The sequence below is a fragment of the Pteronotus mesoamericanus genome, unplaced genomic scaffold (assembly GCF_021234165.1).
Source record: "Pteronotus mesoamericanus isolate MK-2021 breed Mesoamerican mustached bat unplaced genomic scaffold, CSHL_Meso_final scaffold_705, whole genome shotgun sequence".
NCBI classification, from domain to species: Eukaryota; Metazoa; Chordata; class Mammalia; order Chiroptera; family Mormoopidae; genus Pteronotus; species Pteronotus mesoamericanus.
The window spans coordinates 12,811,893-12,830,055 of NW_026555326.1; the positions used below are offsets into that span (position 1 = coordinate 12,811,893).

An 18,163-nucleotide genomic window follows, 5' to 3' on the forward strand; every position below is an offset into this window, starting at 1 on the left:
CAGGGGCCTAGCCTCGACTGCGCGGGGCTGGCGCAAACGCGCGCACCGGCCCAGCACCCCGGACACCACCTTGCACTCAGGCCCTCGACTGTGTGGGGTTGCTACTGGGTAGAGCCGCCCACCGTGAACGAGCGTAACGTGCCCCCGCAGCGTGACGCACGCGCCGCTCCAGGGCGGCTGCGCACGCTGTCGGGCTGGAGGAACAGCAGGGGCGGGGTGCGGGCGGAAATCGCTGTCTCCGGACAGCTAAAGGGAAGGGAGACGAGGCTGGGAGACCCGCGGGCGGGGGGGGGGCGGGGGGGACTGGGGTGGGGGCGGGCACCGCCTCCTCCCCGCCCTTTCGGCAGAGGATGGAAGTGACGACAGCAGCCGAGGAGGTCACTTCCTGTTGGGGTGGATGAGGAGGAGCCGGAGACGCCGCGGAGGAGACCGGACCGAAGAGGGACCGTGCTGGGGAGAGGTGAGTGCTGGCCTCGTCTCCGAGCCCCTCCGGAGGGACCTCCTGAATCTCGACTGAGACGGCGTCCCTGGAGTCAGGGACGCCCATTGGGCCACGTTCCAACCTAGCTGCCCTCACCCGGCGCCGGGGGAGGGAGGGGGCCCCGGTGTCTGGGGGTCGACGGGAACCCAAGGCAGCAGCCGTGCCTCAGGGCCAGGGAGATCCTGCCAGAAGCAAGTGGAAAAGAGGCTTGGGGGCCTAGCCCGGGAGCCGCAGCGCCAGACTCTGCGTGCTACACTCTTCGAGCGGTGGTCGGGATCTGAGGAAGGGCGAGGGGCCTTGGTGGAAGTTGCAGAGTTGGGATGAGTGGCCCTACTTGGACAATGTCCTCGGAGTGAATTTGTGAAACGCATGCAGACGCTCCTCTAGGTTCCTGGGAGGTGGACCTTTATGGGGATTAATCGGGAGCTGTGGTGTCAAGAGAGAGCTTCCTGGTCAAGTTATTGTTGCAGCGGGTTTGAACCCAAGACTTAGTGATTGAAGACCATTCCTGTGGCAGGATAAAGGCCCTGTGAACCGACAGAGCCATCCAGGAGTTACGAGTCCAGGGCAGCTTCCTGGAGCCGTGGGGTTATTAGTGTTTTTCCTCTCTTATTGTCACGGAGATGGGAGCAGCTGGAGAGGAAGCTTCTACCTCAGCTCTGGGCCTTGTTATTGTGGATCTTCTGTATGTGACTGTGTGTCTGATTTTGTTTTCTTCCTTCGGAGTATTTATCTCACCCTCATTCTCTTGTAGTCTTACAGACTAAAACTTGCTAGCTTTCTTAATGTGGGTGATGAAAAAGAAAAATCTAAAGGATCTGGAGATATCCGACGTTAGATGAAGTTTCCAAGATTGGGAATTTGTCCCCACTCCACCCTACTGAGGCCACTGAGGCACTTACGTTCTCCCACTAATGTGGGTGCTGAGGGCCTGTCATCCACCCTGAGGAACAGTGAGGGAGATCTGCCCTCTCCTGCCCACATCTCCCTCTGGCAGTTTCACCCTTCCCTTCTTTTTGCTCCAGGATTGACCGATACGGAGCTGCTCGCTGCTAGGAACAGGGAATTTATTGAGGAACTATAAATCTAGATGGAGTGAATTCAGATCACGCCAAGACTCCCTCCACTTATTGGGCAAAGGTTCTCAGAAATGCTTGCTTTTTTTTCTCTTTCTATTAAAAGGAGAAAATATGCATTTTTTTCTCAAAAAAATTTTAGTAATGTATGTGTTTTTTGTATAGAGTAACTGTACATGTGGTGTGTTTACTTCACTATGCCAGGGTATTTCTCATGGAGGAGGGGGCAGCTTCTGACTGGGAATTTTCCTTCTCCCATCTCACATAATTCAGTAAAATAAATGAAAATCAGATGTTTCTTAAGTGGCAGTCAGATGGATTTGGATTTTTTTTTTCCCCACTGTTCTTTAAACTGGTACATCTGGGTGAACTCGAGCGTGTATGTCTTGGCATCTGGGCCTGTCTAGTAATAAAAGACAAACTGACTTGTTTGGGCTGCCTCTTTGGACCCATTTAACAGTACCTGTACCTTCCAAAGGCCTGATCAGGAGAAAGAAAGCAAATATTAATGACAGTGTTTACCTTTTGTGGTTTAAAGTCAGGTGAAAGATAATTATGGCCTCTGAAGCTGATGACCTGAGGACCATCATTTGATGACTTGAGGATTAGCAGTTTGGAGGTGACATGTTTGAAAGAAAGAGGGTTACATAAGGAGGAAAAGGAAGTTTGGGGAAAGGCTGTGTCAGAAAACCTTGAGAAGATAATAAATAATAACACCTTTAAGTAATTGATGTGGCTTGTATCTCTCAGCAGGAGGGTGAAAATGAAAGCAGGCTGTAGCATCGTCGAAAAGCCAGAAGGAGGTGGAGGTGAGCAGAAGTGAATCATCTCTGATGTACTTGGAGTGTCCCTCCATGGTTCTTTTCTCTCTCCACTTGGGCTCTATTCACAAATGCCAGACCATGACTGACAGCCTCTTGACTGAGTGGATATTGCTAGGACAGTTGCAGGCTTGGTTCCTATGTATGTATATCTAACATGTCTGGTCACCACACTTTTATCCCAAGCTTTATAATCTCTTCCCTGTTAGAAACACAGTTCTAACTCTGCATGGGAAGGGGTTTTCAACTTTCATGCCCTCGTAGGAAGTAGGTGTGAAATTTAGTTACGTATAAAAGGGTACGACATTAGGACACCTGGGTGCTTGCTACTCAACTCTTTTCAGATTTGATGTTTGCCCTAAGAGAAAGTAACTTCTCTGTGCTTTTCTCTCCCCTGTTGTGGTTGGCCCCAGCGGACCAAATGGGTGTTTATGGCATGTTTGCACAGCACTCTAGAGATAATGAGCATTGGAATGTGAAGTCGGGGGTACTGGAATGTATGTACCTAGCTCCTGAAAACTTTGATCTTGCCCTTTTCACATTAAAGGGTATCAGTTTCCTGAATGGGCCTATAAAACAGAATCATCACCAGGCTCCCGGCAGATCCAGCTCTGGCACTTCATCCTGGAGCTGCTGCAGAAGGAAGAGTTCCGCCACGTCATTGCCTGGCAGCAGGGAGAGTACGGGGAGTTTGTCATCAAAGATCCAGATGAGGTGGCTCGCCTCTGGGGCCGCAGGAAGTGCAAACCACAGATGAATTATGACAAGCTGAGCCGGGCCCTTAGGTAACAGAAAGGATCCCCAGATCCATGATGTCAATAGATTGAAGGGATTCTCAGCAGTTTGATACAAGAGACTGTACTGTCTAACTGAGTCATGTGTAGTTTTCAAGTGGGAGTAGAAGAGCTGTTAAATCTGAGTAGTAGAGACACAGGAGGAGAAAAGGCGTATCTTTGGTTATATGTAGGAGGGGATTCCATCATGGTTGGCACTGGCTTCTGACAGACAGCATCAGTTATGCTCTGTTGTGGGTGAGAGTGTGTAAAACATGGATTGTAGCCCATTTATAATCCAAAAAGTTATTTAGATTTCCTTGTTAGAAATCTGTTAGAATTTCTTTTCTTTAGGTTCTCCTTGAAAACGCTAGAAAAAGAGTGAAGCAAACACAAAGGAGGAAGACTCACTGAATGGTACTGACCTAGCAATTTAGGAACCATTATCTGTGAGTTCAGTTGTCAGTGCATAGGTTGTTCCAACATATCTAGTATTGATATGTTGATCTATAACTTTTTCTCAGGTTCTGTTTTCCACTTGTCAGTCTTTATATTTTATAACCCTTAGCCCTCAAGGAGCCAGAAGGGAGTTTATAACCTGTGCTAATGAATAGATGTGAGGCTGAAGGTTCTGGGTACATTGAAACTCCCTGAATGAAGTTTTTTTCATTATTAGTGACTCTGAGTGTAAATTTGTGGCAGTTTTGCTGGATTCTCTCACATACCCTTTAAAAGTGAAGCAGGCCAAGCTGAGCGCTGTTTTCCAGGTCAGGATATACCATTGTTTGACCTGCCACCATAAAACAGTTCCACATTCCTTCTATGGCCTCCAGACTAACCACATCAGGTATCCCAAGAGACTTGTCTGCTGCCGGCTGCCCCACCCCACCCTCTGCCACCTGGATAAGGCAGAAAAGAGAAACTGGAAACTAGATAGTGACATATAGTGGAAGAGGAAGGAAATGTACTGTAAGGTTGAAACTGTAGAAAGATGGGAAAGAAAGATGGTTGGGACTAGGATAGGTGTTCAGGATCAGAATTTAGTTGAATTGAAAATGGAATGAGAAAAGTAAGCTCCTAGGTCCCCCAGCCTTAACCTGAGGGCAAATCTGCAAAAGAATGATAGTGATATTTGCAACGAATACTTAGAGCAAAAATTGTTGCTCTTAGTGATTACCTAAGTGTATCAGTAGGTAGAAGATAAATTGACATGCATTCCTGTTTTTACAGATACTATTACAACAAGAGGATCCTTCATAAAACAAAAGGAAAAAGATTTACTTATAAATTTAACTTCAACAAGTTGGTGACACCCAACTACCCCTTCATCAACATTCGGTCAAGTGGTAAGATGCAAAGTCTCTTGGTGGGGAAAAAGAATCCTAAAAACCCAAGCCTAAGACTGGTGTGTTTAAGAAGTTTTTAGAAGCACTGACATGATATAGCCTCTTGGATTGCCTCTGTTCTTGTTCAGGTGTCTCCATTCATCTCATACCAAGAATGATAGGCTCTGTAGCATCAAGATGAATGTGTTTGGTTTTTGTTTGGTTCCCTTTTTTGCATATCATTTGTAATCTCCTAGATATTATTATACTGTCCTCTTCAGGAATGATGTTCTGTAGCTTTGTTTTGATCTTTACATTTAATACTCGGAGTTTTAATGCCCTACCCAGTGGCTCTTTCATAGACAAGAACCTATTTCTACAAACACTTCCGATTTTCTATGAAACTACCAAACTCTTCCTTATCAAGTGAATATCATCAAAACCACAGCATCCTTGATCACAGAAGAGGAGGTTTGTATGTTTGCAGTGAATAGCAGTGCCTTTGATCTGTACCAACAGCTCCTCAGAACAAGACTCTAGGGTTACTTGACCTTCTAAGTGCAGCACGTTTTCCCCTCTAGGATCTCTGGTGATAGATTGTCATCACAGCTCTTCACGGAGGTCTCAGGTCTACCTTTCTGGAAGCAGAAGGCAGTCTCTTAGAAGAGTGTGTGTGTTTGTCGATGCAAATCATACCCCTGCCCCAGAAAATAGATTGTATTAACCAGCTCCTGACCAACCACCAATACTGTCTTTGTGGCATTATATATTAAGGCAAAGACATCTAATGCTGATTCTGCGGTGTTACAATCTCATAGAAAAGTCAGAAGCAACCTGAAAGTTTAGAACAAGGGTGTGGCTGAGAGAATATAATGCAGAGATCCATTGCAGATACCTAATTGCTACATACGACAAGTTAGGGCAGTTTTAGCTTGATGCTGCTATCATTACATTTCCATCTCTCATTCTGTAGCCACTCCCTCCTGTCCCTGGGGCGTACATTAAAAAAAAAGTATTGGAATGCATCTCTCTAATTACAACCTGTTTTCTTTCCTTGTGCCTGAGGGAGAGGCATAAGGAAATCAAACCTGTTCTAGCCACTGGAATCCTGTTTCCTCTATTTTTCACTCTTGTTCCTTCCTTATACACCTAGAGGAATTGGGACTCTAGATAGGCATACCACTGATTTTGAAGAAATGTGTTTGTGGTCATACCCTTTCATACCAGTCCCCCAAAAAAGGCTTCGGTGGTCCTGTTCCTGTCTTTCACTCATTTGTGTCTTTTGAAAAACCCAGAATTCCAGCTATTAGGCAGCCTGGAATGGGGCATCCCCCAGCCCCTGGGAATAATACGCTTTTCCAAGGCAAGGAAATCTGAACTCTCCTGTCAAGACTCTAGTTTAGAGGCCTAACAGTAGTAGCCTAGTACAACCCATTCTGCTTGAAGGCAGTGGAACCAACATTGATCAACCTAGCTCAAGATCCTAATCAGAAAAGTCACAGAGAAAGTAGAACAGCATGTATTTCCTTTAGGCACACTGCTTGGTTGTGTACTTCTGGATACGGATAACTTCTAAGTTAGTTCTTTGGAAGGAGTCATTTCTTCATAGAGAACTTTTACCCAGATAGACCAAATGTTGTTTCAAGTTCACTTTTTATGAAAAAGGAAATATAACACTTACTGAACTTAACAAAGGTACTTTTGTTTATGTTTTGTGAATCATTTCATTCACCTCTGCTAGCCAGGTAAAGTATATGTCTCAGTATCATTTTACAAATGATAAAATTAAGGATGACAGCAAAGTCAAAGATTGATCAGGGTGGGCTGAATGCCCACCTGTTGAAAAACTGCTGTAATCTAGCTCTACTAGATCAACCATTCTTCCTCCAGGTTGGGATTCATTCATTTGATCAACATATAATGTGTTAAACCCTAAGCAAACAAACAAAAGATGATTATGAGGACACTCTTTCTCTCAAGGAACTTACAGTTTAGCAGGGCTAAGACATGTGAGGTTTAATACAACTGGAATGTAGAATGTGATAAGCGCTCTAAGAAGTAGGGCTGTATGGCTTTAGTTCTAGAGAGATCATGTATAGATGGTGAGTTCATACAGCTGGGCTGTTTTAATCTTTGTGTTTTTTAAAAAGGTAATACACACTGGTTGTAACATACAATAATATAAAAGTTCATAGAGTAAGAGTAAAGTGAATCTTCTCCCTTTTCTGCAATCCTCCTCACTTATAACAGTTTAGGGTAGAGTCCTTAACATTTGAATGGTGTTGAAAATACTTCTATATACGATATCTCATTTTTATTATTAAAAGCATCCTGTAAATACCATGTTAAAATGTATTTTAAATATTTACTTGCATAATAAACAAAAGAAAGATACAGAAAATACTACTAAAAGTGATAAGCTGTTAGAGTGTAGGAGCAGGGCATGCCAGTTCCGGGATGGACTTGAGACCTCTCTCCATGCCTCTCCACCCCAAGTTGTGTATATATTCCTTTGTTTGGGAAACTTTAAACTTATATAAAAGTTGGAAAAAATAGACCAGGAACACCCACATATCATTCACTGATCATTGGCATTGTTGCTGCACTTTATTCTTTTCTATTTATATATAATTTAGGTCTTTAGAGATTAAGTTGCAGACATCACGACACTTCACCCCAGTGTACTTCAGCATGTATTGCCCAGGCACAAGGGCATAGACCTCCATAACCACAATAACATTGTAATGCCCAGGAAGTTTAACATTGATCTAATACTGTTATGTATATGTGATCCATATTTAAATGATACATGACTTTTAAAATTTTTATTTTTGAACAATGATTATTATCTAATAGATCACTTATTTTGACAAATACATGCATTTTGCTATGGACTGATAGTATTGTAAGATCTTTATAAATATTAACTTTTTAGTTTTTGAAACATGAAATTAGTCCTGTTACTACTCATTTTATAGGCAAAGAAACTGAGCCACAGAAAGGTAGGTTATCCAGAGTCACACAACTAGTAAGTGGTAGAGCTAGGGTTTGAATCTAGGCAGAGGCCTTATGATTTTTATTTTGCTAGAGGGGGCTTAAACACCAGTTGGTTACTTGCATGAGGATACAAGGTAGAATTCAAACCTAGATTTTCCACCCTTACTACTCAGCCTTCATGGTGACTCCATTAAGGTGATATTCTTCCAAAGCTGCGTTATTCAAACATTTTTTTAAGCAGCAAACTTACTTTTTCAAATAAAGTCTTAGGTTTGCTATTTCAACATATATAATAGAGGGTAGAGAGCAGGGAAGGCTGCTGCAGTGAGATGTGAGGGGTCCAGAATGCTTCAGCATCGCTCCTAGGTTTCACCTGTCTTCACTCCCTCTAAACGCATTTGAAAAATGCCATGTATTTGTTTCCTTCTTACAGATTTACAGAGTATCTTAGCCTGTGTAAAGACTTGAGATATCCTTCAGTTCAAAAAATAATTGTTTAGGAGACAGGATCACCTCGCACATTATGTTTAATGCCATTCAGTCCTTCAGAACACACAGAAGTGGGTTTTTTTTGCTTTTAAATAGATGTGCTCTTATATAAAATCAAGATCTGAAAGAATAAAAAAGAATAGAATGTTAGCCACTGGAAACCTTGACTCAACTCAAATTACATATAAGGTCATCTTTTTGTGCCCCTCACCAGCGCCCACAATTGTAAGATTAAATCAGTGGCCTTAGCGGGAAAAGTCCTGCATTTTCTGTGAGGCATCAGTTTGGGAAATGCTGCTCTGGCTCAGAGTTAGTCAGTCATGTGTTTCTATAAAGCTAGTCTTAAACATACCAGTGGACTCCAGAGTCGTATCTGAGGATGATTCTGTTATACAAATAGCAGAAGGCAGCTGATTGAGAGTGATGCCTAACCACACTCTATCTTACGCACTTTTTTTGTTTCTCCTACTGAATCACCACCATGCTTTCATTTATTTGGATTTTGTAAAAAAAAAAAAAAAAAAAACAATTTTCCCTTTTTTCCTTCTGCTTTATCTCCTCCTCAGAGTGTAAAGAGCCCTCCTGATATCAGCAGTGATAGAAAACTAATTTTTTCCAGGAAACTGAAGGGTCCCTGAGGCCTTAGCTGGCACACCGTTCTTATGCTTTATTTATCAAAAGAGCCTTTTTGGGAGTTGAGAACTTCTGAGCCTCTGAAGTTAATGTTTTTAGCGTGGTGTTGGTAGTTTAGAGCTTCAGATTTTAGCAAGTGACTTGGGAAAAGGGAGTGGTAGGTTCCTGGATTCACCCAGCCTTTTCAATGTTTAAAAAGCATTGAAAGCAGATGGGAATGGCAATTATTAGATAAAATTTGTTAGAGAAATATAGAATTGGAGAGATTGAAAATTATTTAAATTTCTGTAAAGAATTGATTGTATACGATAAATGATAAAAGATACACCATGAGAACTTAAAATACAGCCTTTTTTTTTTAAGATTTTATTATTTTCAGAGAGAGGAAGGGAGAGAAACATAAACGTGTGGTTGCTTCTCGTGCTCCCCCTACTGGGGACCTGGCCCGCAACCCAGGCCTGTGCCCTGACTGAGAGAGTCAGACTGGCGACTTTTTGGTTTGCAGGCCAGTACTTAATCCTCTGAGCCACATCAGCCAGGGTCAGCCTTTTTCTTTTTAATCTGTTTTTATTTTTAAAATATGCCTTGTTTGTATCCATATATGTTAGGTGCAGGGTCTTTGAGGGTTTTTAATTGTTTTTAATCCTCACCTGAGGATATTTTTATTGATTTTAGAAAGGGGGAAAGGGAGAAAAAGGGAAACATTGAACGGTTCCCTCCCACACGTGACATTGGAATGCATCTTTTGTATTCCAATACCACACAGTATCAAACCTGCAGCCTACGCATATGCCCTGACTGGGGAATCAAAGTCACAACCTTTTGGTGTATGGAACAACACCCCCACCAACTTAGCCACCCAGCTAGGGCAGGATTTTTAGTCTTTTAATGCATTGCTTTACATGCATGTCATTTTTAATTTTGTGAGGTTTTTTTTGGTTTGGTTTGGTTTGTTTACTTGTTTTATAGAAATGGGCAAAATTACAAAAATTAAAAAAAACTATTTGCAAAGCTGATCACTAAAACGGGTGATATATACAGTATTTACAGTTGCAGAGGGGAAGGCCTTGGTACCCATTCATTCATTGAACTAATAGTTATTGAGCACCTACTCACTGTTAAGCCCTGAACTGCTGGAAATCTAGTTGTGAACAATAGGAAACCCTGCCTTCATTTAATTTATGTTTTAAAATATAGATAAACAAGTAAATCAAATTTCAGATAGCAAAGAATACTGTGAAGACAAAGTGGGTAAGAGGTTACAGAAAAGGGGCAACTAAATTGAGAAGAAGTTGAGCAGTAGTTACTGGGAAGACAGGGAACTAAGGGATTCAGTCCAGCTCAAGGGTTTCCTGTTGTTCCTAATGTCTTCTACTTATTTAGCGTGAGTAAAAGTACTGATAATGAATGACCAGACCTCTGAAGTAGCCTTTTGTCTTTTCCACCATCACAGGTGTGGTTCCCCAGAGTGCACCACCAGTGCCAACAGCCTCTTCCCGCTTCCATTTTCCATCTCTGGACGCTCATTCTCCAACTAGTGATGTGCAGCCAGGGCGGTTCTCTGCTAGCTCCCTAACTGCTTCTGGCCAGGAGTTGAGTAATGGCACTGATAGAAAGGCGGAGCTTTCAGAGCTGGAGGATGGCTCAGCCACCGACTGGCGCCGGGGTGTGGATCTCATGTCCTCCCGGAATGCTGTCAGTGGAGGAGGGATTGGCCATCAGAAACGCAAGCCTGACATCATGCTCCCTCTGTTCACTAGGCCAGGAATCTACCCTGACCCCCACAGTCCCTTCGCTGTCTCTCCAATCCCTGGCCGAGGAGGTGTCCTTAATGTCCCCATTTCACCAGCCCTCTCCCTGACTCCCACTATCTTCTCCTATAGCCCATCACCAGGCCTGAGCCCTTTCACCAGCAGCAGTTGCTTTTCCTTCAACCCTGAGGAAATGAAACACTACCTTCATTCTCAAGCCTGTTCTGTGTTCAACTACCATCTTAGTCCCCGGACATTTCCCCGTTACCCAGGGCTCATGGTTCCACCGCTGCAGTGCCAAATGCATCCTGAGGAGTCAACCCAGTTTTCTATCAAACTGCAGCCCCCACCAGTGGGGCGGAAGAACCGGGAGAGGATAGAGAGCAATGAGGAGTCAGCACCTGTCACTGCTCCCGCCATGGCTCCTGTCCCTCCAAGAATTAAGGTAGAGCCAGCTTCTGAAAAGGATCCTGAGAATCTCAGACAAACAGCCCGAGAGGAGGAGAGCTCTCAAGAAGAGGGCACTGTGCCAAGCAGGACCATAGACGAAGAAAAAGGTACCATCTTTGCCCGCCCAGCAGCACCACCTATCTGGCCGTCTGTACCCATTAGCACCCCAAGTGAAGAACACCTAGAGGTGACTGTAGACAGTGAAGACAGGCTTGGCAAAGAGCCCAGTGCACCTGAGAAGAAAGAAGATGCCCTGATGCCCCCCAAGCTTCGATTGAAGCGGCGCTGGAATGACGACCCTGAAGCCCGAGAGCTGAGTAAGGATGGCACGTTCCTCTGGAACGGGTCTGGACCACGGGGCTTGGCAGCAGCAGCTGCTGATGCTTAGAACTTGAAGTGGATTGGGAGCTGTTTATACTATAATCACATACATGTATCAATATTTATGTAGCAAGATTTCAGGGTGGGGGGAGGGAGGGCGGGAATTAGACTGGTTTGATCATTGTAGGGGCATAGACTTGTACTTTATGTTTTGGGGATGGGATGGGGCATCTTCTGTTGTAAATTAGGTGGGATACAAACACTTTTTTTCCTCTTAAGTAGGATACAGGAAGGGTATGAACTGAAGGAGAAAGAGCCTCTTTCCTGTTGAGGCTAATACTTTCTGACAAACTCCCAAAGGGCCAAGACACTGGTCCCATGATTGTTCCAGACTTCTTTCTTTTCTACTGTATTTATGTATGGAAAGCCATTAATGAGTTTATTTTGCTCTGAGAGTTACATATAAAAGGGGAAAGGGCATGGTTGGGAGGTTGAGCAGTGAGAAACCATTAATACTCAGTATTTGCCTGAGATGTTTCTTTATAATTATTTCAGGGGGAGAATAAGATAATCACAGTCTTACAGGGGTAGGAGGTGGGGGTATTCAGGTGTTCCTCTTTTTCTTTTCTACTTTGTTGTTTGGCATTTTTTCTTTTTCTTCTAAAAAGTGTTTTCAGGAAACATGAAACGTACTGCCAGTTAGAGTGGGGCTGGGAAGTACAGGCACTGAGCCTGGCTTCATGGTTGAGACAGGAAGCTCTGCTGTGAATTTCTTGGACTGTTCGCCCACTTCACCTGTTAAGAAGCCATGAGGAGTTGTAAACTCTTTTTCAGGGAGAAAAGAAGAGGGCAAGAGGAAGTAACCCAATGCCTTTAAAAATAGAACAAACACAAAAATGACCTTCATTTTTCCTTTTCCATCATGGGTTTGGGGAGCCAAACCAGAGAGATTGTAGTGAGTTCACTGAGAGGCATGATAATGGTGAAGATGTATTTTTGTTGTGTCTGGTTCTCTTACCATTTTCTTAAGGCAAGCCTTAACAATGAATATACTTTAACATAATACGGGTCTTGGCAAAATAAACCTGTAAAAGGGCATGATCAATTTTTCAGATAATCCAGGAGTTTTGGAACATGGTTAAATTTTGAGCTATTTAGTTATCCCCTCTTGATGTTATAAGATGGAAAGCAAAAAGGCAGAACTGTGGGAGTTAAGGACAGATAATACCTGGAAATGCAGAAGGTAACTGGGAGTGCAGGTGGATGCTTGTTGAACCTGAAGGCATAGAGAGGAGAAACAAGGCAACCAGATGCCAAAAAGCCTGGTATGAATAAAAGTTGGTGTCTGTCCCATTGTGGTGCTGCCATTCTTTCTGTACCCGTTTCCTAGGCTTGTTGTAATATTCATGGTCAATTGTCTGTCCTATGTGTGACTCCAGGCTACAGACAGTGGAGCATTGTTTTTTCATGGGAGATTTTCTTCCATCAACTTCAGAGGGGTGGGAAAGTATTGATCTTCTGTGAAGGAAAAGGAACCTAGACTAGGGGCAGAGAGAGAAGCCACAGCCTACTCTGTGTATGTGTGTGCACATGTAACCTTGTAGTGTGTGGAAATACCTAATTGTGGCTCAGATCCACTTGGCATCAGGGCAATAGAGAGAGAAGTAACTACATATCTGATGGGGGGGCGGGGGGACAGGCACAGGGATGCTGTCTAGGAAAGGAGAAATTCCTGAACCTAAGTGAACTGTATATACTAGGAAGCATTGGAGATTTGTCTTAGTGTTGGGGGTGGGTGTTCTTTTTAAACCGGAGAGCATGCATGAGAGACAAGCTCAGGAGAGGTTAGAGCAGGTGAGTGAGTTATCCATCATGCAGGGTGTGGTGGTGGTGGTTGTTACTGTTTTTTAGCAAGTGTTCTCCCGTTTAAATCAAATTCCATGAGTGACTTGTCTTTCCCTGGGAAAGGGACTGACAGAGCCATCCCTAAGGACTTAGGCTTTGGTCAGGCTGCAAAGGTCTCCCTGTTCAGGCTGCCTTTGGTTGGTTGTGTTTTTGTCAGTTTCTTTCTCTGAACCTCGATTTACCTCGAATCAGAAAGCAAGTCCGGGCACGCGGAGGAGGTATCTCTTGTCATTGCCCGACCTAACCAGGGAGGCTAGCTACCCTCTCTGTCCACTACTAAAGGGGAGGGCCAGCTGGTGTCGGTATTAACTCAGGAATAGAAACATGAGGCCTTTAAAATAAGAGGGAGAGAAATCCATGATGCATACTTGTAACCCCCCTAGAACCCAAGTGCCAGAATTCCTAGATGCTGCTTCTGTTTGAACAAAAAGTCACTGCTTGTACACTTGAAAAAAAACACTCAAAAAATGTTCAGTTCCATGAAAATGTTTTTTGGCTTTAAAAATTTGTTTGGTGTTTAACCGTTTCCTTTGATTGCCATTCCACCAGTAAATTGTTGGTCACCTTGCACTGCACACTGGGGTTGGGGTGGAGGGGAGGGTCCTTGTACAGAGCTGACTTTGTGTTTGCTCAGGAAGTGGACCGGGAAATGCGGAGGTAGATCATTCCTGGGGTGAAGGGGTGGGACATAGTCTTTCTCCCCCAGCCTGCTCCTGGCAGCGCCTGTCACCAGCCTGGCACTGATGCAGTCTTTTCCCTTCTGTGAGCGTCTTACCACTGTCCAACAGAAGGTAGAAAAAAGGGGAACAAAACCAGACCTATTTTCTCTCTCCCAGTTTTTCCAAAATTTGCTGTGCCAAATGTTGAAAATTTCACACATACAGATCTTAAAATTATATTAATCAAAAATCTGTTCATGCAAAGTTTGCTTTTTTGACTATTAAAAATAGTAGAGGTCCATCTAAAGGACATCCAACCTTGCCGAGCTTTTTCTTTTTTTTTTTTTTGGAGAATGGCTCTGAGTGAAATATAAACAATTCACTAGTCCTGTTACCCCCAGTTTTCGAGCTCCGCTGCATTAAACCCAACTCATTAACTAACATAGGCAGTTGCTGCACCCTAGTCCTCCATGGGCCAAGAAGCTTTCAGAAGCATTAAAAATATAAAGTATTTCACTTCTCACCAAGCGGGTAGTGAGAGTTGGTTATTTGTCCCTTGTTTGTTTTTTTATTTATTCCATAATTATGTTTGTGCTTTTTGTTTTATAAAGAGTAATGGAACTTTAATTTTGTTAAAAAGAACTTTGATCCAGTCTTTTCAAGAAATGTTCCATTTTTAGTTTCTTGTTGGGGAAAAAATGTCACCAGTTAATTTGTTTTGAAATATTTAGGCATTCTTTGAGTTATAAAATTGTGATGCAGGGATTCATGAGTGAGATACTCACTTCTAAAAGATGACTTCACTAGTTAGCTTAAGCAGAAAAAAGTGTGCATATGTACATAAAATGTAAGTAATCTTAACTCCATTGTGCAGTGCCTTTTAGATGTTCCGCTTTCTATAAAGTCTTCAAATTTTTGCATATATATTATATATATGATGTAATGTTATAGAAGTATATGTATAATATACATATTTTTTTCCAGGGGTATCCGATAGCTCTGTATTTTGTTATGGAAGTTGAAAGAAAAGTATTTTACCTCAGAAATTAAAGTTAAATTAAAAAATACTTTTAAGTAATGCTTTCAGAGTGTTGGTTTTGTCATTGATACACTGAACCAGGATGGTTATGCCAGAGGTTTTATTCCTATTGTATAGGTGCCAGCACAATTAGGAGGTAGGTCTCCTAACAGTTTTGGAGTGTCAGTTTCCTCAAGTCAATGGTTGCTGTTGGATAAAGGACAACTGAAGCCTGGGACACAAGTTTTCTACCTCAAGATTGTTTGAGGATTCATTAAGAGTACATACAAAGCCAGACACAATAGGCCACACTTTGTATGATTCTACAAAATGTCCAGAATAGGCAAATCCATAGAGATAGAACATAGATTAGTGGTTGCCAAGGAGAGTGGAGAATGACTACTAATGGGTCACGTTTTCGTCTGTAGGGCAATGAAAATGTTCTGGAATTAGTGGTGGTAAGTTGTACAACAACAATTTGAATAAAATAAATCCCACTGAATACAGTCACTCCAAAAGGGTGAATTTTATGGTATGAGAATATTATCTTGGTAAAGGTGGTTTTGCTGGTGGTTTAAGTACATGGCAAGCCAGTGCCAGGGAAAGCTAACATTTCCCAGCAGAGGGCAGGAATCCACAGGGGTAGGAGGAGATCTTGGGGCACTAAATATCACAGAACACACCCTAAGAAAAATGGTGCTGGTAATCTCATTTCACCCTTGAGATAAAATGATCTAAAGATTCCAACGTCTGTAGAACACAGCCAGGTATTATATTTGACTTCCATGAAAGAGTCCTGTGAGTTAGGAAGACTGGCATTGAGGAGGGTGAGGCTGAAGAGGCAAACCAGGAAGGGTTATGGAGGTTAGGAGGAGATGCCAGAGAGTTTACATTTTTTTCCTGCTAGCCATGGTTATCCTTAATATTTTGCAAAATCATTTGGATTAGGCCAATGAGCATGAAGGCCATAGTCCTGAGAAGCCAACCAACCTGTTGTTATTTGTTCAGGAAGACTATTCAACTCGTTTAGGTGGGAAAAAGCAGTAACAGGCTAACTGGTTGATTGCCTGAGGCTGACAAAGTCAAGCTGGGAATGGGCTTGGATACAGGCATTCCTGTTGGGAAAGCCGCTTCTTTCCCTTGCTCATGCTACTGAAAGCAAAGTGAGACTTGTGTTGGAAGTGAAATTGGATATAGTTTTGAGATCAGGATCCCAAATACCTGGTTCTGTCACCCTCTGTTGACCAATGCATAGAATTGGATGATGATTCCAATTCTGAGCATAGGAGTAACCGATGGTGAGCAGGGGGGAAGAAGTGAGGAAACAGATGGGGTCTGGGGATGAGAACAGAGGATGATGGGAAAGGGTGAGTCTCAGAGCCTGTCAAGATGAGTAGGAAATAAAGCTTTTAAGTGGCTCCCCATTATCTCCCTGTTTACAGTCCTTAGTTTAGTTTAGAAGGCCCTTCATAATCTGGCCCCTGCTTACCCTTCCAGCCTCATCCTTAAACATACACTCACGTACATACTCTTCTCACCCCACACAAAGTCCAAGTGGCTGCAATCCCAACAGCCAGTGCACAGAGAGCAATTACCATGTGCCAGGAATGTTTAAGGGCTTCTCACTAACTCAATCCTCATGAGAGGAGCACTGAGTTCCAGAAATATTAACTGGTATGCTCAGGGTTCAAGCCCCATTTTTCCTCCACACAGCCAATTGCATCTTACCCTTCCCAATTTCACCCAGGCCATCACCTCGAGCGGCCCTTCCTGGGTACTCTTCTGTGTTGTGTCGCAGCCTGTGTCAACCTCTGCACCATCGCCTTCCATACTTTCGTTGATGCCCTGCTGGTCGAACTCAGTCACAGAGTGGTCAAACAGTGAAGACTGGCACAAGATGCCCAGCACATTGCCTGGAGCCTAAGCATGTTTGATAAAAGTCTGTTGGATGGATGGATGACAAGAAATACACAAAGAAGGTTTGATTGTTGAGATAGAGGATGCAGGTTTGGAATACGAGGATAAGAGAAGACCTGCTGTCTCAGACATCGCCCACTCTACCCCCCCAACTCTGTCATGGCTTCTGCTCCCCTCCTCTCGTAGGAGCTGGGCGTGTTAACTCCCTGAAGAAGGGAGATAAACGAACTGGCTCTAATCCCATAGTCCCACCCTTGCCATTCTAATGGCTATTACTTGGGCAGATTACAGAAACTCTCAATGCCTCAATTTCCCAATTTTATAGGATTGCCTTGAGGATTAAATGATGCATATAAAGCATTTAGTACTGAAGTCCTTTTTAAATAAGTAATCAAGGTGTTTTCGTAAGATCTCACTCTCCCATCATGGTTCCTATACTCGATGGATCTCTGCGCCTGCACATCATTCTTTCTCTGGCCCCACTCATACTATGATCCCTGTTTTATAGATGAGAAAAGTGAAGTCCACAGTGATTCAAATTGGTCTCCTCACTCTGAATCCCATACTTTTCACTATCCATTACTTGGAATCTCTGAGGCACTTTTTCCCAGCCTCTACAAATTGATCATGCAGGATTGGAGGTATTGTGGGGGACCCCAACTTTAGTGTTTCTTCTAGTGTCAGGCCTTGTGTCCCAATGTGGAGGGCCCAAGGGGGAGCTAGCACCTGTGTTCAAAGAGTCTCCAGGGGCTGAACTGTGGGGCTGATCAAGGAGAAGCAAAGATCAAAGTTCAACCCTTCCCAGAATGGAGATGAGCCCAACCCTGACTGACAAGGCCCAGTGGAAATAGCTCCAGGATCTGGGGATCCTGCTCCAGACTAGGCAGACAATGGGGAGGGAGCAGCCCACACAATGGACTGAGACTGGAAAGTAGGTCTGAAGCCAAGTGGCAGCAGGCCTCTGCCCCAGTGTCACTGTCTCCTGCCTCTGTTGTCAGGTACTGGCTCCACCCCAACTCAGTCCAAAGACTGGTCTAGGAGAACACTCAGAGCCTTACAACCTTTGTCCCAGAGAGCTAAGGTCCAGCAAGGAACCTCTCACCCAGAGTCCTGCAGGTACCACACCAGGGAGGGGGCAGGGAGGAGGGAGGAGAATGGAAAGACCATTCTCTCCAGTAGCCAGAGGTCAGCCTTGAAACCAAGATCCTGGCTCCAGGGACAGGGCCTTTTGTTCCAGTGTGTCATGAAGACTTCCTCCAGTTTTTTCACCCATATTCCTCAAAAAGTAACACAAACAGGTGAGAGGGCGGGGATCCAGCCATAAAGTGGTATTTTGAGCTGTGCCTTCTTTGTATGACTTTTGCCCTCTGGACATTAGAACTAACTAGAAGGAAAGAGAAACTGAGGTGTGTGTTTCAAGCTATCTACAGAACACCACAGGTAAAGTAAGTTTGCTTTTATTCTCCCACTCCTGGCCCAGCTGAAAAGAGTCCTTATCTGAACTTGAAATTTTGGTCTTCTGCTGACCCACCCCTCCTATCCCTATG

General features: G+C 43.6%; 1 protein-coding gene across 3 annotated transcripts; it reads left to right on the forward strand.

Annotated features, from left to right (window-relative positions):
* The first annotated feature begins 382 nt into the window (after window positions 1-382).
* ETV3 (ETS variant transcription factor 3) lies at window positions 383-11,252 on the forward strand. 3 transcript variants are annotated; one of them, XM_054562960.1, is made up of 5 exons: window positions 383-460; window positions 2,308-2,366; window positions 2,926-3,163; window positions 4,382-4,497; window positions 10,049-11,252. In XM_054562960.1, exons 2-5 carry the CDS (start codon window positions 2,321-2,323, stop codon window positions 11,182-11,184), a joined length of 1,536 nt encoding a protein of 511 aa, XP_054418935.1. In that variant the 5' UTR covers window positions 383-460; window positions 2,308-2,320; the 3' UTR covers window positions 11,185-11,252. The 3 variants fall into 3 exon arrangements, with proteins under 3 accessions (XP_054418935.1, XP_054418937.1, XP_054418936.1); XM_054562962.1 differs by having other exon boundaries at window positions 10,479-10,576; XM_054562961.1 differs by having other exon boundaries at window positions 402-460; window positions 2,311-2,366.
* The last annotated feature ends 6,911 nt before the right edge of the window (window positions 11,253-18,163 follow it).